Raw genomic sequence first — 25,685 nt, 5'->3', positions numbered from 1 at the left:
ACAACATACAGAATAAAAATTATACCAGACAGTGAAGAAAACAAAAGACAAGATATTTGTGCAAAAATACATGGAGAAGTCCATGGTCATGCAAGAGGTGGTCCATAATGTTCTGCTGCTGAGGTAGGATTAGGGTTGTGCAGGTTGGTTTAAGAACCTGATGATTGTAGCTGTTCCTGGACCTAGTGGTGTGGGACTTCAGGCTTCAGTACCTCCTGGCCGATGAAGAGGCATGACCCAGATGTTGGGGATCCTTAATGATAGATGCTGCCCTCTTGGGGCAGTGCCTCCTGTAGATGCTGTCAATGGTGGACTGTGCCCGTGGTGGGCCAAGCTGTGTCCACTACTCTGTAAGTAGAAAGCACGTTACCAGTAAGCAATAGGGTAGTGGTAAATACAAAGCACATGTTACCATGGAATTGGAGAGTGCTATTATTGTAGAGCATTATTCTCCTCCTTGACTTGCTGCACTCAGCTGTATCTGTGAGAATGTCATTGTTTCTGGTGCTAGAACATTTCTTTTATTCATGCATATAAGATATGGGCCTCATGGGAATTATCCGGCATTTATTGCCCTTGAACTGAGCGTCTCGCTGGAGCATTACAGATGGGTGTTAAGAGTCTCCCTTACTGTGATCTGGAGTCAAGTAGATGCCAGAGTGGTGAAGGGCGCGGTCTTTTATTCCGCTTCAGACGTTAGTGAGCAAGACTTTTTTATGAGCAAGATAGTTTCTTGGTCAACATTACTGACACCAGCTTTCTGTTCCAAATTTAGTTAACTTAACCAAATTTAAATTCTCCTGTGGTTTACTCTGTTAACCAGATGGCTCTGCAATAGTCAAAGTCAAGTTTATTGTCATGTGCACAAGTACGTGTATGCACGGGTACAATGAAAAACCTACTTACAGCATCACAGGCACATAGCATTAGAGACACAACATTCACAAGAAAAACATTAATATCCAAAATTTATTCAAGAAAGAACACAATTAGAACAAAAAAGAACAAAATCCATTGTAGTGCAAAGTGGTCATAGTGTTGCTACGCTGAGGTAATGATTAGGATTGTGCAGGTTGGTTCAAGAACCAAAAGGGTGAAGGGAAGTAGCTGTTCTTGAACTTGGTGCTGTGGGACTTCAGGCTTCTGTACCTCTTGCCTAATGGTAGCTGCGAGAAGATGGCGTGGTGGGGGTCTTTGACAATAGATGTTGCCTTCTTGAGGCAGCACTTCCTGTAGATACTACCAATGGTGGGGAGAGATGTGCCCCTGATGTATTGAGCTGAGTCCAGCTCAATACATCAGCTTCTTATGTTTCTGCACATTCGAATTGCCGTACCAGTCCATGATGCAACCAGTCAAGATACTTTTAATGGTACCTCAGTAGAAGTTTGTTAAAGCATTCAGTGGCATGTCGAACCTCCTTAACCTCCAAAGAAAGCAAAGACACTGGCGCAGCTTCCTTGTGATTGCATCTATGTGCTGGGCCCAGGACAGGTCATCTATGTTAACACCCAGGAACTTAAAGCTGCTGACCCTCTCCACCACCGATCCACCAATGTAGACTGGCGCTTGTTCGTCCTCCTTCCCCTTCTTGAAGTGAACAATCAGCTCTTTAGTTTTACTGACATTGAACGAGAGGTTGTTGTTGCGGCACCACTCAACCAGATGATTGATAATGTTACGGACTCAGTGAAAGTCCCTTTAAGATAGAGAGTGTGTGTATTTGTGTGTGTGGGGCGTGCTTACATCAATAGAAGATAAAGGACGTAATGACGTTGTTGAAGAGGTCAGAAGAAGAAGGAGAGAAGAGAGAGAGAGAAGGGAGAGAGACACCAGCCTGCTAGTTTTCTCTATCGATGGATGAGAAACAATAACTGTGTCTGCCACTGAAATCCATGTATGGAAGTTGGAAGTAATCCGGTGGAGTTCACTTTGTTGCTGACCTGTAGAAGGAAACAGGTATTTGTGTGTGTGGACGACCACGATTCGGATGCTTTTCGGGGTGAGGAAGTCACTACCGGGTAAACACTGGAGTGTCGTTTGCGTTCCATCGTGGAACATTTGGATTTCATAATTACTCTCCCTATGTTCTCTACATCTACGTCTTATCTTCAGACAACGGTGGTTGTTGAAGAAGCCCTTGCTCATGTTTCACCTTATGGCTTGCGGAACTGAACTTTAAGAACCATTCCGGAACTTGGAGTTTGGGACTTTGTCAGACACACACGAAGAGTTTAGTTTTGGGGTTAATGTTCGAGGTTTAACATTTTTGAATTCTAACATACTAACATTTTTACTTTTATTTTATGTATTATCATAAGTAGTGATTAATAAAATAGTTTTTAACACTGAATCATGCTCAGTGTGTTTCTTTTGTTGCTGGTTCGTGACAATAAGGACAGTTAGATGGAGAGAAAAGCGATAAAGGGGCATGCTAAAGTTGATAAGAGCATCTCTCATTCTTCTAAACTTCAAAGAATATAGAACTAACTTCTTTTGCTGCTGGTGATAGGGCAATCCCTCATCCCAAGAATCAACTGAGTGAATCTCTTTTGGATTACCTCCAATGGCAGTATAGCCTTCTTCAAATGAGGACAGAAACAGTACTCCAGGTGTGGCCTCACTTGTACCTGTATAATTGTAACAGTATTTCTGAAGTTCTAAACTCCATCCCCCTTGTAATAAAGGCCAAAATGCCATTTCCTTCCTAACCACTTGCCGCAGCTGCCTGATAACCTTATGTGTTCCATGCCCTGAAACACCAAGATCCCTCTGTACTTCACTCATCTGCAATCTTTCTCCATTTAGATAACCCTCTGCCTTTAGATTCTTCCTGTCAAAGTGCATGACCTCACACTTTCCCACATTGAACTCTATTTGCCATGTTTTTGACCAGTCATTAAAACTGTCTATATCCTGTTGCAGAGTCTAAATATCCTCAGTGTACCATGCCTACTCACCTATTTTTGTGTCATTGGCAAACCCGGATACTTTGCACTCTGCCTCCTCCTCTAGGTCATTAATATAGAGAGGCAAGAACTCATTCCTGGGGCATTCCACTAGTTATGTCATTGCAATTATTCCCACTCTGCTTTCTACGTGATAGCCAGTCTTCAATTCACGTTAACATACTTCCCCCAATACTATCAGCTCTTACCTTGTGCACCAAACTTTTAGGTGGCACTTTATCAAATGCCTTTTGGAAATCCATATACACTACATCTACAGCTTCTCCTCTATTGTGCGTTACATCTTTGGAGAAGTTGAGAAAATGTGGCAAACATACCTTCCCTTTCATAAAATCACATTACCTTGGTTTGATTACATTAAGCTTTTCTAAATGACTAGCTATTTCTTTCTTGATTATAGACTTCAGCATGTTCCCAAGTACATAATTCAAGCTAACTGGCATATGGTTTCTCGCTGGATCCTGTTGGCCAATCATGTTGCCCTTGCAAAGATGGCAATGAATTGCTGAACCCCATATGTTTGTGATAGTACTTGTAGAATGGGGTGTTCCAGAAATTGCTTCATGTAGCCTTTTAAGGTTTGCTAGGTCATTTGGTGAGAAGTTAAGCATCAAATATGTTGGTGTAGGACTGAAATCTTGTATGGGCCAAGCCTGGTATGGATGGATTCTTCTTTTCCAGTGAAATATTTGTGTATTACCTTAACTTCACCTTGATTGCAAATGTGCGATTTAAAGTTGTTCTTTGGATTATTATTAATACACAAGTACTATGTTACCATAACTATCTACCAATAATAGGTAGGAAAATTCTGCTCAAGCTGGAAGCGGAGGTATTAATTCTGATTTTCCTAATGTAATCATTACGCAGTTCCACAAGGCAGGAGTTCAGTCGCCAGTCTTCAGAGGGAGAACTGTATGCTGCAGGAGGAACTGTCTCGTATGGAAGACCTACTGGCACAGAGCCATGCTGAGCGTGATGAGCTGGCCATCAAATTCCATGCGGTCAACGAGCGAGTAAGTAGGGGCATAGATGTTTACCTGAGGTGAAGCCCATAAGCTGAATCAGAAGTAATTTACTTTTTAGGAATAGTTTGGAGCCAGCATCCAGAAAGTGAAGGCTGCAGTGTTTACTTCCAGTGGCACCTACACATATAATTTTGATAACTTGTTCAATGTTAAGTCTATACCTTCCACAGTGACTGATACATCTGCTGAGAGGTGTCATCTCTGATGTAGTAGACAATTTTCTTTCCCCCACCCCATCGGCGATTCCTCAGGATTGAGGATGACTTGCTTCCACTCTGCGTTCTGTGGTGGTTAGTGAGACCTATGTGGGAACCACAGGTTCTTCCATAGATGGGGCAGGAGTTGGCTAATGAAGTGAGTGGGCGGGTGGGTAGTTTGTGAGATGGTTTTCTCCTTCCGCCACTCATGCAGGGCCTCGAGATTCTCAATACCATCCTGACTGCTCTTTCTCCACTTTGAGTACTCATTGACCAGAGGTTCCCAGGAATCAGCGGGGATGATACTTCTTTCAGGAAGCTCTGAGTACATCCTTGAGTCTATTTTTCTGTCTCCTCCCATGACAGAGCTCAGAACAGAATGAATGTTTTGGGACCCTTGGTGTTGGCCATGGGAGCACTGTGACCTGCCCGAGCGTAACTTGGGCCTCAATGCTGGGAATGTTAGCCAGGGAGAGGACACTGATGTCACCTACCCTTCCAGTGAATTTGGAGGATTTTGCAGAGACAACACTAGTGTGATTTTTCCAGTGCCATGAGATGCCTGTTGTAGTAGCCCAGGTCTCAGAAGCATATAGAAGAGCAGGGATCATTGTTATTTGGTAGACCATGAGTTTTGTGCCAGGTCTGAGGTTTTGATCTTCAACCACCTTTTCCTCAATCACCCACAGACTGGGCTGATTCACTGAAGGTGGTGGTGACTTTCATCAAGAGTGTCCACGTTTCTTGAGAGGTGGTTCCCAAGATATGAGAACAAGTGTACATTTTCCAAGGTTCTGCTGTGAACCTTTATTGTCTTCAGTGGATACCATACCTTACACAGTGGGTATCTTACCAGCTGCAGTGGGTGTGAAGAGATGACGTACCTACTGCTGCTGAAGCTGAAGTTATTTTGTGTACTTCCACTAACTGAGTGACTCTTCTGAAACTTTGACAAACATCATCTATTACTTGTGCCTCAACACATCCTGGTTGAATTATTCTGATCCTCTGTTTATTGTACTTTGTGTTCCAACTCAGGGTGTTTCTAACCTGAGCTAAGTCCATCTTCTACCTTCTTACCAAGATCAACCTCCATTCTTTACCAACCTCACCTTTACCTGATGTTATTCAAAGACCAACCAAGAGCCTCTGCTGATGTTCATAAATCCCACCTTGATCTCTCCTCTGTAGTCTGGCAGCAACGTGTGCCATCTGCTCTTCCAATCCTTCCTTTGTATCCAATGTGACCTCCATGCTACCTTCAGGCTTGCACTGAATCTGTAGCAGCACACAAAATGCTGGAGGAACTCGGCATCTGATGCTGCTTGACCTGCTGAATTCCTCCAGCGTTTTGTGTGTTGCTCCAGATTCCAGCATCTGCAGTCTAAAATCCTTCCCTCTGAACTCAAGTGACAGTTCAATGTCTTCTTTCCTCTTCCATAAGTGCTTTGAGTTGTTTAATTACATTACAGGTGTTTAAAAAAACTGTCCAAGATGTGGTGGCAAACCTTGATGCAGAATAAATTCAGTGTGGTTCCCAGACTCTGCCAGCAGAGAGCAGTATTCACTCAGGTAGCCTTACTCCTCAGAATTCACAAGCCTGACACATCAAAGTAGTTGAAAACAAAGGACAAGCTCCTCTTATAAGACAAATTTTTATAATCTGTGAAAGATGTGTCACCTGAGGCCTCATTGAGCGGCAACAGATACGCAGAGGCACTTTTTGCATTTCTATGAAATTTTTAACATAAGTACTGCAGTCTACATTTTAGGCCATCGAGTCTATGCCAGCTCACAGAACAATCCTCTTCCCCACTAATTTTCATTGTAACCTATTTTTTTCCCTCAGCTCCCTCCGGATTCTATTTACACACTTGGGGCAATTGACAATGGCCAATTAACCTGCCAGTTTGCACAGCTTTGGGATGTAGGAGGAAAACAGAGCACCCAGGGGGAAACACACGCAGTCGCAGGGAGGACGCACAAATACCACACAGACACCAGCCAAAGTCAGGATTGAACCTGGGTCTCTGTAGCTGTGAGGCAGTGGTCCTACTCGGTGCTAAAGTTGCTTCACAGTTGGGTGGTAGAGAGAGCAGGAGAATCAAGCAAAAACTTGGTCAAAGAGAAGAGCTTTTAAATCATAAGGCTTCAAAAAGTAAGTAAAGAAATGAAATATGGTTTGAGCAGGAATTTGAATCCGGATGACCGTGGATTCTCCTGCTTTGGCTGTGGTGGGAGAGTGGTCATCGTGTTAAAGGTATTAAGGCCAGGGTGCAGAGGGGAAAGGGGGCTGTTGGGAAACGGTGCGAGAAAGGCCAGAGTTAGTGGGAATGTTTGCTTGGAAGCAATGGTAGGAGGTTGGTGGGTTGAAGAGTGAGAAGAATGATGAGTCCATGGCTGAACGTTAACAACTTTGGTTTTAAGGACATTTAGGGGTTCAAAAGCCAGTGTGTGCTAATGAGCACAGCGCTGGTAAGCAATCAAGACCTGATGCACAACAGCATCCCCACAGCAAAACTTCGTACCTTGGAGCTTATTGTGGCACATTTCTTTTAATTCATTCTTGCTTGTGGAATGAAAACCAGAAAATGCTGGAAACACTCAGCAGGTCAGGCAGCATCTGTGGAAAGAGAAAAAGAGTTAATGATTTCGGCTGTCGATCCTTCATTAGAACTAGGAAGGACAAAAACCTTTCAACCTCAGTTACACACTTGATGTTCCTCAGTTAGGGGATTCCAGGAATTTAACCAAATTCCAGTGAAGAAAGGATGACATATTCCTAGGTTAAGGGAGTGCGTTACATGAAGAGAAAACTGGAAGTAATGGAACTCGCTTGTGCTTGATGCCTTTGTCTTTTAGCTGGTCGAGGTCTTTATCTTGGGAGTGCACTTAAAGAGGCTGTCTTGGTGGAAGTGTGTTATCGTGGATTGAAGACTGGTTATCCCACGGAAGGCAGGGACAAGTAGATCTTTTTCAGGCTGGAAGGATGTAATTGGTGGAGTTCCTCAAGGATCAGTACTTGGCCCTCATTTATTTACTATTTATATTAATGAATTGAAGGAGGGACAAGATGTGAGGTATCCAAGTTTGCTGATGACAAAAATAGGTGGGAGGGCATGTGTGATGAAAATGTTGGACTCTGAGACAGGATAAAGATAAATTGAGTGAGTGGGCAAAAACTTGGCAAGTAAAAATGTGAGGTCATGCACCTTGATAGGAGGAATCAAAAGGCAGACTATTATCTAAGTGGAGAGAGATTGCAAATCAGTGAAGTATAGCAGGATCTAGGTGTTCTTTTGCGTGAATCACAGAAATTAGTAGGCAGATGCAACAAATGGTTAGGAAGGTAACTGGTATTTTGGCATTTATTGCAGGGAGGATGGAATTTTCAATGAGAAACATTGTTACAATTGTACAGGGTTTTAGTGAGGCCACACCTGGAGTACTGTGTACAGTTTGGACCCTTATTTAAGAAAGGATATACTGGCATTGGCGGCAGTCTAGAAGAGATTCACTAGGCTAACTCCCGGAATGAGAAGGTTGGCCTATTATGAATGACTAAAGACCTGTATTGTTTGGGAGTTTAGAAGAGGGGTAATCTGATTAAAGCATGTAAAATCCTTGGGGGGCATGATAGGGCAAGTGTCGAGATGTTTTCACTAATGGTAAAGTCTCGAATGATGGGTCATAGTTACAAGGTAAGAGGCCAGTAATTTAAAACTTGAGGTGTGTAGGAATTTCTTCCAGCAGAGGGTGGTGAATCTCTGGATTCTCCCAAGAGGACTGTGGAAGTTAGATCATTGACGGTATTTAAAGAGGAGGTAGATATATTTCTGAAAGATCAGGGAATTAAGGGCTCTGGGGAATTGGCACAAGAGGAGTTGAGGCCTGGGTAGATGAGTCATAATAATACAGAATGTCAGGGCAGGATTGAGGGGTTAAGTGGCCTACTCCTGCCCCTATTTTCTTGTGTTGTTCTTTGTACTTGTATTGCTGTGGTGCGTTCTGTAAATGGTAAATACTGCAGCCAGATTGCAATAGTAATGGAGGTCATGACATCTTTAAAATGGTGGTCGTGGGTTGCTTTATCCTGGAATGTGTCTTGAGTTTGACTGAGACACCACACATTCAACCAAAGGTATTACATCACAATCCTGATTTGGCATAGTAGGTAGTGGAAAGTCTTTGGAGAAATGGGATGTAAGTCCTTATTGCAGATTTTGTCTGGCTCATTGAGCTGAGATATTTACAAGGCTGTTGACCCCCAAAGCCGAGGAGGGGAAGGGGTCATACGTAGTAATGGTGGTCCTTGCTGGGTACTTGTGTGGTACAAATGATACTTCCATTTAGTAACTCAAGCCTGGGATTTAATCAGGAACTGCCACAAGAGGGCACACACTCCTTCATTATCTGAGGATTTCCATTTTGCTTGGAAATCTTATACTTCATGAGCCTGCTTTCAATGCCACAGTGATAGCTCACTATCCTGTGCTTTATCCAGCCATTGAAGCAATATCACTTTGGGTGAGTTGGTGGAGCTGCTGCTTCATTGCTCCAGCAAACTGTGTTCATTCCTGGCCTCCAGTGCTGTTTGTGTGGAGTTTGCACATTCGCCCTGTAATCGTATGAGTTTTCTCTGGGTGCGCCGGTTTCCTCCCACATCCCAAGTATGTGCGGGTTGGTAGATTGATTGGCCACTGTAAATTGCCCCTTGTCTGCAGGTGAGTGGTAGAATATAGAGGGAGATGATAGGAATGTGGGCAGGAAAAAAAAAGATTAATGTAGAATGGTTGTAAGTGGGTGGTTAATGGTTGGCATGGACTTGGTGTGCCATCTTCTGTGCTCTCTATCTCTCTGAATTTATGACTATGAATTAAATTGATTGAAAGCTGGTAGCTGTGATGGTGTGACCTCAGGAAAAAGTTCAGATGGAGTGAAATCCCTGTCTTTTGGAATAAGTGAGGATGGGCCTTGGTTTCAACAGTAGGGCTGCTGAGATAGGGGCAGGTATCAAAGCATGATGTAACCGAGAGGTTATTAAAAACAAAACACTGAGATAGTAACTACTGCTGCCACCTGATCCAGCAGCTCAGAGTGTGGAAGGTTTCATTGGCCAGGAGGCAAATTTTGGTGATTTTTTTTTTTGCATCCTCTTTCATCAAAGAGGGTCCTGCTAATGCCACAGTAAAGGGAGGGGTAGCAGAGAAACTGAATGGGTAAATAGATAAAGTCGAGGTACTTAAAAGTTTGGCAACTTTGTGCAGTGTTGGTGGAGTGTAGATGTGCTTAAAGGGGAGTAAGGATGATAACTGAGGATCTGCTGTTACGGTCTCTGTTACGGTCTCTGCCAGTCCTTCTGATAGGGGGTATTGAGGAAACTGGAAATGTTACACCTGTTTGAAAAAAGAGGCAGGACAAGTGAATACAGACAAAACAGTGTGAGAGCAGAAAGGATTTTGTAGATAATAAGCTGAGGTAAAATTCTCACATGGAAAAATATGTACTAGTAAATGAAAGTCAATTCAACTTTGTTAAATGCATATTGTGTTTGATAACCTAACTTAGTTCTTTGATGAAATAGCCAAGGCTAGTGTCGTTAATGTTGTGCCTATGTACTTTAAAGGGATGCGATAGTATATCTCATTAGTAAAACTGAAGCCTGTAGGATTAGAGGATTAATGGATGTATGGAAACAAAGGGTTTCAACCCGAAACGTCGACTGTCCATTTTCCTCCTTAGATGCTGTCTGACCTGCTGAGTTCCTCCGACTTTTTTTGTGTTGCTCCCGATTCCAGCATCTGCACTCTCTTGTGTCTCTGGATAAAAAATTGGGTTACGCACAAAAATCTGAATATAATGGTGAAATGTAGTTTTCTGGATTGGATGGAAGTTTACAGTGATGTCTCTCGGGAGTTGCTATCAAGATTACCACATTTTATGGATTTAAATGTGCATGGTCTAATTGCAAATGATAGGAAGTTTGGAAATTTAGTAACGGAGGCAGATGTTTCCTTTAAGAAACATCACAGCACAGGCATAATGGCCAAATGATCTCCGTCTGTGCTGTGTGCTTCTTTAATTTTATGATTGTTAATGTTGCTGAAGAAAACTATGACTCATCCAAAACTGACGGCACAGATGAGGTAACAGAATATGTGGCTACCTCTTTAAAACAGTCGTCATGCATAGAGTTTTGACAGCCAGCTGAATTGAAAGTCTTGTAGCAAGCCTGTTCTGATAGTGTGATGCAAAGTTTGTTTTCATAATCTCCCTGGTAACAGGCTCCAGAAGCAGTCCAACACACAATTTTGCAAATAGCCCTCTATTTGTCTAACAATTTGCTTGAGTTAAGATTAGCCAATTTTCCAAATCCTTGATGTCTTGGCAACTTTAGTCCAGGAAATAAGAACGAGCTGCACATGGTTGGACAATCTCAGCAGAGGTGTAATTTTGAAATCTTGCAGAGGTGAGAAAGCCATGGATTCAAGGGCAACTCCAGTAACTTTAACAAACAATCTAGGCTGACCCTCTACAGCAAGCACTGAGGGAGTACTGTACATCGGAACATCAGAACAGTAGGAGGCCATGCATACCTTGGGTCTGTTGTACCATTCAATCAGATTGTGACCAAACTGCTTCTAAACTTTATCCACCTGTACAGTTGCAATGGACCAATATGCAGGAAATTAACTCTCTCAGAACAGGGATTCACTTGTTGAACTCAGTTAAGAAGATAGAGTACATTCTTTAGTAATGTTTCTAGTTTTATTATTGAGTTTCCCAAGCCTTGTTGGAACCTTCAGTCATTACAGCACTGCCTGTGAGCTAGAATAAAGAATATTTAACCTAAGAAGCTGTCCTCTAAACATCTCCATAATTTTCCCTGAATCCTCCATCACTAACTACCCTTTCCCACGAGCAGCAATTCTCTTTGAATGTCTGTATTTCTTCCCAATTTCTGATTAGCCCAACTATTTCTGGTCTTCCATGATCTCCCCCTCATCACCATTTCACTCCCAAATTTCCTAACCTATCACCTTATCCCCAGCTCTATAATGTGTACCCTCACAACCACAAGATTTGCATAGTCCTGGGCTGTGGAAACTCTTTGGAGCCTTTCCCACTCAACAGTGAGTTAATGTTCACCGGACTAGCATCAGGTAATGAAACTGCTGAAAACTGAAAAGAAATGACCAAGGTATTTGGTGAAACCAGACTTCCTCCAGATCATAACTCCACCCCTGCACTGAAATTCCACCCCTGTAAATATCAGTGGCTACTTTTGAAAAGTACTTAATTGGCTGAAGATTGCCAGAGAAAGTCTCTTAATACAAGTGTGCTAAAAGCTGAAAAATCTGTTGGATAAACTTGGTGAAATTGGTTGATATTTTTTGAGTGATAGATTAACAGCAATAATTTACAGTGCGTAAATTTGAGATTTCCACTCAATTGGTATTTCTTTGTTAGCTTGAGCTAGAAAGAAATGATTCTGATATTTCTGTGTAATTGCTATATATTCTATCGGTAGAAGTAGTTGCTTAGTTGTGCAATAAATTCAAGATAACTTGCTTTGGTGATGGTGGAAATTGTGGATGGAGTTGGGAAGGTTCTGGGTTCTGGGTGCTGGGATGGAATTGACTTGACCTCTGTGCTTTAGTGGCATGTGTTAAAATTAATCAATGTATTTACAAAAGCCGATATAATTGATCGCTCCAAATCTGGCATTTTGGAGTGCAGGTGATGGAATTTGGATTTTGTGGCATATTTCTGTTGGTCACAGAATATTTGAATGTGTTATCTGCACTGATTCCATGTTCCATTATGAGTTCTGATGACAAATCCCACAAGTGAAAGCAACAAGCAAAAGTGCACCAGATCCAGCAGAGAATCTATTCTCAGTCTGAGTTAATGTAATGCACCCTCTGCTTTGAAATCATGTTCAAAGTTTCTCTGTTTACTCCCTTGTATTTCCCTGAGCACTGCCTGCTTTACTTGATGCTTCCTGTTCACTCTCTTTCACAAACACAGCTGTTTCACTTGCTCGTGTAGCCTCACACAAAACTCATTCTCTCATTTGTACGACTCACAGTAACACATAACTAAATCTTATCAAAAACAACTCTGAGAAGAGTCTAATCACTGGTCTGTCTTGTTTCATTCTCTCAGTAGTTCACGACATTGTCACTCATTGTTTTGGAAGGTCCATGACATGATGAGGGGCCATCAGCTGGTGTGTATGATCCAAACACCACTTTTGCATTGGGAAGTGCAGACATTTGTGATTGACCTACAATGGCTCAGTCCAAGGAAGTGTATTGGCAGCCACGCTCTTCAACATTTACACAAATATCCAACCAAACGCTTGGCTTGCTCTCCACTGACCAGCTGGCAATAGCGGGCGACTGCTCATTGTGCAGCTGATCAATGTAAACTAAACCCAAGCATGCCCCACATCTTCCTCCGGCGCAAATCAAAAGCTGGAATGGTGCCTGAGTCTCCCACTATATGAATCTGTTTCATCCTCCAGCACTGGTCTGCCACCACCTTCCCCCCCCCCACCCCCCACCACTCCAGTCATAGTTCTTAGGTATTGTAACACAGCCACACTTTATGGTGTTGGATCCTGACTGACTAATTTAGGAACTTGCATGTGGTCCATTTTGCCTCACCCCCACCCCCCCCCCCATAGAAAACCACTCAGCCGCACTGGTGGCAGCGTTGACCACAACATCTTTGAGCCTTGCCTGCCACACTCCTTGTTGATGGTCACACCAGGAGTGCTGACTGTTGTCATGGGGAAGCCCCTGTATAAACTCAGGCAATTTTCTGCAGCAATGTGACTGTAAGCGCTGGCCTCATCTGTTTGCCATTACCTTGCTCTTTGGCTGGCCACACCTCTTCTAATTCAGCTTATCTCACTGTTCAGATGGATTTGGTTGCCCAGAGTTCTGTGAAGAGTATTCCCCATTTCCACTACCTCTGGCTTGAGGCAATTATTTCTGATACCACGCCTAAAAAACTTAATTCATGCCTCCTCCTCCCAGTCTATCCAGTGTCCTGCAAGTTGATTAATTGCTGGTGGTGAGGCATTGTTTAAATCTTAGTACATCAGGTGGACCTGCCTTCAGTTCTCAATGTCACCCACTGCAAAAGGTGACAGGATTGTTAGCCTTTTCGATCAGCTAGTTTGACTTTGGAATCTTTTCCAATCCTGGGCTTCCCATCATCCATTGAAGAATGAAAATCAATTTGTTTGGGAAGACTTTCCTCCCATAAATCTATGCTGACTCTCTCTCAACAGAACAATTCATGACTCTCTCAGGATCCTTCTAATACTTTAACCACAACAGATGTAAGACACAGCATTTTGTAACCTCCCCTCTAAAGATTGATGTTGCATTAGTTACAACCCATCCTCATTTCTAATGATTTCCTGGTCAATCCCAAGAGAAGGACATTCACTGGTCACCTCTTGACGTAAGCTTTAAGTTGAGGTGAGGTATTCATACTTCCATTACTCACACTATTACACAAATGTACACTCATCACTTACACCAACACACATTTGTTGTTCAAGCCTGACATGCATTCAACATTCACACGGATGCAGCGTGCACTTGGTATTCACGCTGCCATGCCAATGCAGGCTAGCTGCTCAAGCACACTGGCATCAGTCCTGCTTCTCTGTTGATCAATAGTGGAAAGAGTACAGAAAAGATGTACAAGGATGTTGCCAGGACTTGAGGGACTGAGTTATAGGGAAAGATTGGACAGGCTAGGACTTCATTCCTTGGAGCATAGGAGACTGAGAGGTGATCTTATAGAGGTGTATGAAATCATGATGGGCATAGATAGGGTGAATGCACTCAGTCTGTTTACCAGGGCTGGGGTATCAAGACTTGAGGGGCGACTTTTTTTATACAGAGGGTTGTGGGTACATGGAATGAGCTGCCAGAGGAAGTGGCTGAGCCAGGTACAATAACAACTTTTAAAAGACAGTTGGACAGGTATATGGATAGGTAAGGTTCAGAAGGTTATGGGCCAAATGCAGGCAAATGGGACTAGCTTGGATAGGCATCTTGGTCAGCATGGATCATTGGGCCAAAGGACCTCTTTCTGTGCTGTATGACTCAATGATATAAAGGCACTTACACCAGAGCATGTCCTCTATCATTTGGGCCCACAACATTGATACAGCTTGGAGTGCCTGCCTGCTTATGCTGCCTCTGTAGTCGAGGTCTAGCAAAATTTTGGTTCCAGCCGCGCGTCCTGTGTGTCCGCATTCTTCTCCCCATCGCCAGCGAGGGAGCCCACAGAATGCTCGCACTGCATGTTTGAGGGGAAGGGGTGGGGGTGACGCCGGAGTGGAAAGAAGAAAACGTATGGAACTGATTTTGTGTGGCAGTGGCTGTACGGGTGGGGGGTGCGGTTGGAAGGAGGAGGCACTGCTGTTTTCACAGATGTGCGGCATAAAAGAAGGGATTGTGCAGCAGTAACTAATGTAGTAAATTACCTGTACTGAATGGGACTGTTCCCAGCGTGCACCAGGGCTCAGGGACAAATGAGCCCATTGTACATCTGTGAAAGCGAGCTGCAGGCTGAGGTGGAATGCCAGACATCCCCTGATTTCCCTGATCAGAAGTCCCCCCCTGAGCGACCAGCATTCAATGTACAGGAGTGGAGAAAAGATCTCTTGCTCCCTTGGAGAGAAAGCACAGGGTCTTTTGTGTTCAGTAAGCAAGAGTCAAGTTTCTGCTGTGTAACTCTTTAAGAGCTGGTGGAACATGAGGAACAATGCTTGACAAATATTAATATGGGATATTGTCTAATGTAAGCTCTATAAAATTGCTGCCCCCTCCTTGAGTCTGTAAGAGACACCCCTTATCCCCACCCCCTCCCCCATGTTTGTAGTACATGCTACAAACCATAAGAAAATTGGCTAGCATATGCCCATACTTTTCCATGCCAGTTTCAGTCATCTCCAGTACTTTTCCTTGTATGCAGTAATTGTCCTATTAAAGGTGGGAGCTGTTGGTCCTGAGGAAATGAAGACTCAGCCATTTCTTTTGCCTGATTCAGCAGTAAACACCCTGTGGGGATGCTGCAGGAGGAACTCTGTTTGTTTTTCAATCTTAGCAGGGTAACTCCTGCAGCATCAGTGTGTGAGCCACTTCCAATATCTGAGGGAGATTGTCTACCAGAGGAGGTATAAACAATTGCACTGGAATTTGTGTTGAAAATAGCAAAGCACAATTTATGTAGGGCTCTTGCTACCCCACAGATTAATAGTCTTCATCTCTTCAATCAGGATTACATTCAGTTAACCATTTAGCTTCATTTGTTACTGGATGGGTTGGAAATGTGTGTCATTGTCAGCTCCTGCATATATAATATAGCCTTTCTTAAGTGAACCCTAACTCTAGGTTAGTTCGGTAAAGTTTGTGCATATTTCTGTTTCAGCTGCTGTATTTGTGAAGATTAAAAGTGATAAGGTAGTGTGTAATATGATGTGTATATTTAAACAATGACAGGTTGAGAGGAAAAATTTGTGGTTTTCCTGGCCAGTCCCCCAGATTGTGATACTTCATGCGTCATTTGCTCCACTGCTCCCATTTGTTTTCCTGGGATTCAAGACAATCAAGGGGAATAAATTTGGGAGATTCCTCTCTGACCCAGTTAGGTGATAGAAACTAGTCCAGGGATTTCCCTGCTTCGCCTCTTGCTTGAGGCAACCTTTGCCTCTTCCAAAAAAGATTCCACTTATGCTCAAAGGAAATCTGTGACTTGGCATCCATTACAAGAGTAGAGAAGTGGTTCTGCTTGTCCAACATTCTCTGGGAATAGCACCGAAACTTGACAAATAATCTAATCTCATTTTCTATAGGTTAAAATCGAGACTCTTGAAGTGAGGCTGATTCTGTGGCCTGTAACCTTGTTTCTTCATCAGATTAAGTCTCAGCTACAGAACTAGCTTGACCTCAGTGCTGAAAATATTTCAAACAGGTGGAGTGTGCAACCATTAAAATGGAGCAAATACTGACAATAAATGCAACTAGAGGAATCTGGATTTCTTAGTCAAATGCCATCACCACAGAGTCTTTGGAATCAAGATTGGAGAGGGCCATCTCATCTGTTCTTGTGACTAGCAGAAAAATGCTCCACGTAAGGTTTTACTGATGTCACCAGTATTGATTAATCTGTTTTTGCTGAACGTTCTAGCAAAGTTAGCAAATACATTAAACTGTAATCAAGTGTAAAATAATGAGGAATGAGCAAAGAAATATAAACTTAAAGCTTGGGAGTAAATGGTTCAAGAAACAGATGTTCATTTGGGAAACAGCTGTGCATTGTTAGGCAGGAAAGAATTTCCTTACTACTCATTTTCAGTCATTCGCCGGACATGTTGGACTTTACCACACATGTATACACCGGTCCAGAAATTGGATCAATTAACACCTGTTTTTGATGTGGAAATTGCACAAACACTGAATTAATTCACAGGAGACTGTGCCAGACCATTTCTGGCTGTAGCAGTGGGTGTCAGAGCTTCCATGCACTGTCCACGTTAGTGTACCTGACGTCTTTTGGTGTCAGACATGCACCTAATGATATTGCTATGCAGGCAATAGCCAATTCAACCCCTACCAACACAAATAGGAACTTAACTTACAACCTTCGTGAAACGCTTCCAGAATAACTTGGAGCACGCCACTCTCTGTTGCTCTTGCTATTTAAAAGGAGTTGTACTGACATCCGGAGTTGCACTGACTGGGCAGCTTCAGAACTTACTGCAGGCTTCCAAAGTCTACACAATGTGTAACCTAATGGGGAGTGGTTTCTCCAACACTGAGTTGTGGAGATGCTTGAGTCCTTCAGTGGTGACACCACAGTCAGTTCTTCATTACTGAAGGCATCATTATGGCAATGGCTGGCCAATAAGGGAGTGTTGGGACCTTGGATCAAAAGTCAAAGGCATCTCCACGAGTGAATACCTGGCAGCATAAACACTGAATTCTCCAACTTCTGGTAACTGCTCCCCTTCTGTCCATTTTTCTCTTTTCTCTCTCCTCCTGATCCACCTGGCCCCCATCACCATATCTTCCCCTTCCCCCTCCTCCTCCCTCCATCTGCCCATCACTCACATACTCTTCCCACTGGTTCCCCTCCCCACCTCCCTCCCTTTTGTTCCATGTTTCATCTTCCTCTCCTATCAGATTTCATCATCTGCATCCCTTTGTCACTTCCACCTATCACCTCCCAGCTTCTGCCGCCATTCCCATTTCTGTCCCCTCCCTCATCTGCCTATCACACCCCTCACCTGGACCCACCTATCACCTGCCAGCTCTTGCTCCGCCCCCTCCCTCCACTTTTTTATACTGTCTACCTCCCATCTATCTTTCAGTCCAGATGAAGGGTCTCGATCTGAAACGTCGACTGTCCATTTCCCTCCATAGATACTGTCTGACCTGCTGAGTTGCTCCGGTGTTTTATGTGTTGCTCCAGATTCCCGCATCTGCAGTCTCTTGTGTCTCTGGAACAATGTGTTTGCAGGCTCCAGTTTTCCAAGCCTATCATCAATGGGATATGTGACGTTCTGTGGAAGGATCTTTGTCCACAATCTTGGACCTGGACTTCTCCCTCTTTGCAGGTCTTTTGGTTTCTTGGTGAAAACCACCTGATTGCTGTTACAAACTATTTTTGTCCAATTTCACTAATTTTTTGTGGGAGTCACAAGAAGATGTTAGCGCTAAAAGAGACCATGTTTTCGGACACCAAAAAGCACAGAAATCCAGCTTTGAGGCAACAATATTCAAGTTGCTTGTGACTGTTAAGGTCAATGTATCTACTAACTTTTGTATGTCAGGATCCTTGTAACCTGGAGATATTTGTAACCTAGCAGTTGCATATCCATATATCCAACTTGAACTATCTTCTTCAGTAGTCGCTCAGGATTGCCTTCACTCTGGTTATGTAGGCTCTGAAGTGGCTAAGGAGGCCAAGATGGGAACTCCAGACTCTTCCACATTCAGGGCAGGAAGTGGCTGAAGGGTGGGTAATTTGTTCGGTTGTTTGCCACTTACGCAAGGCTTCTGTGTACTCCCTCATGGCTCTGTCTTGGACCTGAGATTGCCGGGAATCGGTGGGGATGTTGCATTTTTTTCAAGTAAGTTTTGAGTACATCCTTGAATCTTTTCCTTTCAGAATGAAGTGTCTGCTTTAGGAGTCTGACATCAGACATACAATGTGACCTGCCTAACCAGCTGACTGAGAGTTATAGGGCCGCTACTCTGTTGCTGCTACTTAGAATAGCACAGGAACAGGCCTTTTGGCCCATGATATCTGTGCTGATCATACTGCCAATCTAACTAATCCCATCTGCTTGCGCATGATCCATATCCCTCTATTCCCTGCATGTTCATGCATCTATCTAAATGCCTCTTAAATGTCACTATAGTATCAGCTTCCACCACCACCCTTGGCAGTGCATTCCAGGAATCTACCACTCTCTGTGTAAAAAAAACATGTCCCACACACCTCCCTTAAGCTTTCTTGTCCTGCTCTACTTTGATGGGTTTATAATGATAGTGCAACATCCAGTTTCTCAGTGCATTTTCAAGAGTGCCAAAGTAATTACACAGAAACTGTTAGTGTAAAATCTTAGGAAGTCAGTAAACATGGAATATTGTAATGTACTTATTGACAAATTGAGGTTTGAGACACTAGGTTTTAACTTGATCTGTTTTTGCTTTTCACTGGAGTTGTTTATGGCAGCTAAACTGGTGAATGATGATAATTACTAGATCCAGTTTACTTCGATTTTCAAAAAGACATTTGCCAAAACATTTTCCTGCCAGATTAGTAAAGAAGCTTAAGGAATAAATCAAATTGGTCTAGTTGGATGTAGTATTGGCTGAAGAACAGTAGACCAATGATTTGCCAAATCCTTTGCCTCAGAACTGATCCAGTGGGATCTGTCCATAAATGTGGGTCTTCCAGAATATTTGTGATCAATGTGGAAGAGAGGTCCCACAACTTGGCTCGGTAATGTACAGTTTGCAAAACAGTTTCAATATAGGTGCCACAAGTTTCACATAAGTTTCGCATCACAAGTCACATAATGGTGATGGTGACAGCAAGTATACAGATAGCACTCACTGGAAGCATGCAAGTTAGGCAAATTGTGATGTTGATCAGCATTCAATACTGATCTGATGCCAATGCAGCCATGTTGAAGCTCAGTGCCCTGGTTGAAAGCAGGAAATTCCCCTTGTCAGCTTTATTTAAAAGATTCGTCTCTATTTGCTGGTTAGAAGTTGTTTTATTTTTACTGGCCGTCGCCACAATTCTGCAAGTCTTTGGTTCTTCATAGAGTTCCTTCAAGCTTCTAACATCTAAGTCAAAGGCTTCTGCATGAAGTAGATGCTCCAGATGTGGAATTTAGCATTACTGAGAAAATGAGCAGAGGACATGGAGAGAAAGGGTAGCTGTTAAATGAAGGATGGAGAAGAAGGATGACCTAAGATCCCAGAAAGGTGCATGAGATGTGTACTTCATTAACACTACCTTTGTCAAGGTATACCACCCATCCCATCCACAGCTATGACTTCAGAACAGGGCAAGAATCAGGTTGCTTGCAACTATTAAAGTCAATGTGTCCATTAACTTCAGTGTGTCAGGATTCTTCTGACCTGGAGATATTTGTAATGCAGCAGTTTCATATCCATTGATGCAAAATGGAGTTGGGGTTAGAACATAGGAACATACGAGCAGGAGAAGGCCATTTGACCCCTCAAGCCTGCTTTGCCATTCAATATAATCATGGCTGATCTGTTTCAGGCTTCAACTCCTCTTTGCCAGTTCCACATATTCCTCAATTCCTTGATCTTTCAAAAATTTACCAACAGGGGTTCCACGGATTACGAATGACCTGACTAAAGGAAATCTGATTTTACGCAAATTCTCCTGTAAATTTTTAAAGAATTTTTCAACATAGTAATAATAGTAACATGGTATTCATGAACAGCTGGATACAGTATATGTTCCATTAGTTTAGTTCTGGGTAGTGTTCTGGTGAATATTCAATGAAATGAAAGAATTTTTGGAAGTGCATACAGAGCAATATGATATGGGTAGCTATAGAAAACAGACATTTCTGACTTACGGAAAAATTGGTTTACGGACAGTTCTCAGGAGCAGAACTCTTACTTCACCCAGTGACTGTGTCTACTTCCTCTTTAAAATAATGATCTAGCCTTTACAACCCTCTGGGGTAAAGAATTCCAGAGATTCACCACCCTCTGTGGGAAGAAGTTCCTATGCACCTCAGTTTTGAGTGACCACCCCCTAAATCCAGTAACTGTGTCCCCTCATTTGAGACTCTCCCACTAGTGGAAGCATCTTGACATCTAATCTGTCAAGCCCCTCATGGTCATCCTTTATTTTTCCAAATTGCAACAAATATAAATTTCATTTCTTTAGCCACTCATTTCAGGACAACCCTCACATGCAGGAATTAGCTAAGTGAATCTCTTTTGGACTGCCTCCAATGCCATTTGCCTTGCTGCTCCTATGATACATGAACAGGAGCACCTAGATCCCTCTGTACTTCACCGATGCTTTCTATTCAACGGAACTGAATGCATCCTATTCTATTTTGCGTCAGAGGGTGAGACAGAGATTGGCAGCTTTGCAAGTTTTCTCATGCTTGGGGTACAATTGATTACATACATGATACGTTGTAGGCATCAATTGTGAACTGTGATGTATCATAGCTAATAGGTATCCTAGTGGCCAGTTTCAGTGTGACTGCTGGAGGCACATCATGGAGATGAGTGGCTCCTAGTAACTGTGATGCCTCCATTCTGTGGCAGTATGCCACATCATCTGTATTTAAGTCACCGTAACAAAGGAAAGAGTGGCTACTGGGTAACAACAGCAATCTGCACATGGGAGAAACATTCACAAACAGAGAGCCATTCTAACAAATGACATGTGATAGGGCAAACCAGAGCCAGGCTGATCCCTCTGTTGACTGCACTGGAAACCTCTATGGAACTTGATAAAGCAAGTGGTGGTTAGCTGCTTGCTACAAAACTCCGCCACTATCATAAGGTTGCTGATCTCTTGCCACCGGTTTCACCAGCAATCCCAAATTCTTCATTTACCAAGTGTTCAACAGCTTTCTCAGTCCTGATAAAAGATCCCGGCATTTTCGGTTTTTACTTCAGCTTGCTATCGACCTTAATTTTCACTTAACCGCAATGGGGGAAAAAATCCAACACAAAGTTTGCATAAACTGAAGCATGTCATTTTACATAACAACATCAGTTCATCAGCCTTGTTGATTTTTTTAGTGCGTATTTCCCCACTTACCTGTCCAGTGCTCCAGCATAGTGCAACATCAGTGGCTTTCGGTGGTGGGGGCTACCTTTGGAAAATGACATCGAGCAGCTGAAGGTTTGCAAGCTGTGATTTCAGACCATACCACTTTGACATAAACAGGAGCATCATTGGCTTGCAGGCTATTGCAAAGGCACTGTCGGGTGATAGTGATGACAGACATTATTATCCTTATAGAAAGTAGCAGCTCCATGGATCCACTGGTAGTTCCTTAGGCAGAGATTTACCAGACGTAATAGTCCTTTGGTGAACTACAGGACTCTGTAAGCTCCTTTCAACAGTAGTATCCAGAGTTACAGCAACAGTGTGAACCTACATGCCAGAAGTCTGAGGTTCCAGATGTTGGAGGCTTCTGCTGGAGTGGAAGATGAGATGATGGCCAAGAAGGTTGTCTACTTTTATGCTGGGATTGACAGGCTCCAACCTCTGCATGAAGCCTATGCAAAGCTGATGTTGGGTTCCTCTATGCTCCTCAGAATTTGCATGCTGGTTTGTTGACAAGTTTCCCAATGCAGCATTGTATATATCTTTTTTATGTTGGCAGCCCCTTTGAAGTCCCATGCATTGTATGGTGTCTCTACAGTACCTTTGCATTTGCTAATGTACGGTAGTGTAGCGGTCAGCGTAACGCTTTACAGTGCCAGTGACCCAGGTTCAATGCCGGCTGCTGTGTGTAAGGAGTTTGTACGTTCTCCCCATGTCTGTGTGGCTTTCCTCCGGGTGCTCCGGTTTCCTCCCATGTTCCAAAGGCGTACGGATTAGGAAGTTGTGGGCATGCTATGTTGGCGCCAGAACACTCTACGCAAAAGATGCATTTTACTGTGTGTTTCAATGTACATGTGACTAATAAAGATAGCTTATCTTAATTATGTGGTAGATAGTGTAGAATACAATTCATTTTGATTACCTTCAGAGAGACATCGACCATCTTATGTTACTGTACTGGGTTGTGAACAAACTGATTTTAAGGAAGGGCAGTTTATATAAAAACACCAAACAGAAGCTATGAAGGGGTTGCATTTTGAAATGAGCTCGTGGGAATGTGGGTCTTAACAACGTCAGTTTCCTCATTTTCATTAAGCCAGAAAAGGAAAATGTGGCTCAAACTGCAGGGAAATTTGACAGGGTTGGATTTTGTATATGGAGCCAAGCCATTTTTGATAAGAGAGGATGGATTGGAAAACATCTATTCAATGTATTTTCAGGAAATTATCAATCAGACAGGAGCAGAAGAGGAAGAAGAATAAATGAGAGGTTTACACAGTTGTCTTTTAAATGTTACCATGTGATTTTGTAACCATTTGAGTGTAAATTATGACTTGATTACCACACATGTGAATGATGGTGCCTTTGGTATTCTAGTATTCTCTCTGTGATACATGCACACTGAAATATCAGCCTGGATCTCAGGCTCAGCCTCAGGAATGGGACTTGAATCTTCATCCTTTACTCTTTAACACTTACAAGGGACATTTGTAGTTTCGTTGTCACCAACAGGCTGAACCTAACAGAGTCTGGGGATAAACCTTTGGAATGAGATGGCTTGATGCCTCTGGAACTCAAATTGGAATTATGTGTTATATCCTTCCTCAATGAAGGGGAAGATTATGGAAAGTTTCATTTCAATGATGGTGGTGGTGGGTGAAAGGTGTCAGTAACAAGGAGGGTAGCACTGGCAAGATCTGTGACATTGGTTGATATGTGGCTCCAACTCATTAAGGTTTAATCTTTGGTCCTTCTGGAGAGGTACAAACTGTGAGAAAAGTACCTCCAAGGATAAGGAAAGGGTAGAGAGAAGCAAACAATGGTGTGTGTAGTGTAATTTGTGTGGAAGCTAATTGCACATAACACCACTGTGTAAAGGACATGTGGCTGAAGGTACAAGGGTTAATGGCATTGCCTATTTTGAAAACCACTCAATTAAATAATAGTAGTGGAGTTATATTTACCGGACCTGCCATGCTCAAACATTCCAACAGGGATAATAAAGAAAGCGAATTAATGACCTGGGAATTTTAATTAGAGATCAGCATTGCCAGGGGTCTGAATGAGCCAAAACGTTCCCTGTTCCAAATGTGGAGCCAAGCGTAACTGCCAAGATCGTTAAGAGCAGTTTGCAACACTAGTAGAACAGCAAGGGGTCATTGTGTCAGGCCATAACTTGAGGGAGTGTGGTTGAAGTCTGCCTCGAGCCTGTTTGAGTTTTACTTACCCAGTATCGTTAGCATTTGTTGGGCTTTGTGGGATCACCTTGGTGGCTTTTCCCAGCTTCAGCATGTTCTGTTTTAAGTCAGATCAGAAATGTGCTGCAGGAACCCACAGTACAGGTCCTCTATGTTTGGTGGTTTTGATCTCATTATTAAAGGGCCAGTGTTATCACAGGTCAACTCTCACTAACATCAACTGCCATTTACATATTCCCTTCATAAGGTCATTATAAAGACTTGATGCTGAGCCACACAGGTAGATGTCTAAAAGCTTGGTTGAAGAGTTAATGGTAGAGCAATTAAAATTGGGTTCAGCCAGGCCAGAGGAGCACTGAAATCTTGGTAGGTTATAAGGCTTGAAGAAGTAAGTTGGGGTTAAACCATGGAGTGAATTGAATGCAGCAGTGTGAATTTTAAAATTCATCATTGCTTAGTTAAAAGCTAGTGTAGCTCAGCAAGCACAGAGGAAGGGGATGTGGTGCATTTTAGGTCACGGGCAAGGTATAGGAGTAAGTTTACAGTGAGTAGAATGAGGGAAGCTGGCTAAGAAGATATTGGAATAGTTAGGTTTATTGGTAACAGAGGTATAGAGGGGTTCAATAACAGTTAAACTGAGTCAGGTAGTTACAAAGATGGAAGTAGGCAGTCTTAGGTACAAAGTCAAAACTCATAGACGAATGTAGCAGGAAGATCATGAACTACAGTTCCAATTTCATGCAAATACCAGGGCGAGGGAGGAAATTGGTAGCTAGGGAATTGAGTTTACGATACCAAATCAAGACAATGGCTTTGGTCTTTCCAATATATAGTTGGAAGAAATTTCTAACTTTCTGTTACTAGATGTTGGACAAACAGTCCTGGCAATTTAGAGATAGCAGAGGAGTCAAGGGATATGATGGTAAAGTAATGATGGGTGTCTTCGTTGTGTATATAGAAGCTTAGACTTTGTTTTCAGATGACATTGCTGAGGGACAACATGTAGGTGAGAGATAGGAGGGGGCCAAGGAGAGGTCCTTTATGGATACCAGCTATCATGGGAGGGAAGTCATTACTTGTGATTCTCTGACCACAACTAGATGAATATGCATAGAATCAAGCAACCACAGCCCTGCTCAACCGGATGCTGACAGAGAGGCATTGAAAGACAATTATGGGGGCAATATATCAAAGGTTGTGAGGAGGGATGGACTACTTTGTCATTATCTAAGAGGACATCAGTAGAGAATTAAATCAGAACTGTTTTTGTTTTGTAGCAGGAGCGAAAACCTGACTATTGGAATGCAAATGAGGGATTCAGGGAAAGCTGGCATGAATTCGGGAGGCTCCAATTTGAGGAGGAAAGGATGTTGGAAATGGGGTTGGTAGTCTTCAAGGATCACAGGGACAATGGTTAGTTCATTGAGGAGTGAAGTGATGATGGCAGAGTTCCAGTCTAAAGAAAATTTATACATTGATCTTGAACCACAATCAACCAACCAACTCCATGGTACTGAGTATGTTGAGTTAGTGTCCAGAAAAACTGCAAAAAATATCCAGATTAATGCAGGGAGATAATGCGTTCAGGTGGATTTGTTCTCTTTCTTCTGGGAAAGTCTGCAGTCTGTTGTATTCTGCATCTATTGGTGAAGAAAGGTCCTCAGATTGCACTTACTAGTTTTCAGACTGTACTCAGCATATGCTTCTAATGTTTGCATACTTTCCTGGGTATGGTGTAGATATGGTCAATCAACACTTCGGAGTGGGATTGGCTAGGTACTTGAAGAAAAATACTTATCATGATTATGGAGAAAGTCTGGTGAAATGAGACTGATAGATTGTTGAGTGGTAGATTCTGGGGGAGTTGATGGGAATGTGGGGAGAATACAATGGGATTAGGATGGG

At 42.8% G+C, this 25,685-nt stretch overlaps 1 protein-coding gene across 1 annotated transcript in view; it reads left to right on the top strand.

Annotated features, from left to right (window-relative positions):
* crocc2 (ciliary rootlet coiled-coil, rootletin family member 2) overlaps positions 1 to 25,685 on the top strand; it is a 203,712-nt gene that overhangs the window by 7,858 nt on the left and 170,169 nt on the right. The window contains exon 3 of the mRNA XM_052018582.1: positions 3,849 to 3,985. Within this exon, the coding sequence (XP_051874542.1) occupies positions 3,849 to 3,985 (137 nt within the window). The remainder of the gene's footprint in view (positions 1 to 3,848; positions 3,986 to 25,685) is intronic.

This window comes from Pristis pectinata, chromosome 6, assembly GCF_009764475.1.
Source record: "Pristis pectinata isolate sPriPec2 chromosome 6, sPriPec2.1.pri, whole genome shotgun sequence".
Taxonomy (NCBI): domain Eukaryota; kingdom Metazoa; phylum Chordata; class Chondrichthyes; order Rhinopristiformes; family Pristidae; genus Pristis; species Pristis pectinata.
Note: the sequence above shows the minus strand (reverse complement) of the source record. Positions and strands in the feature narration are given on the sequence as shown.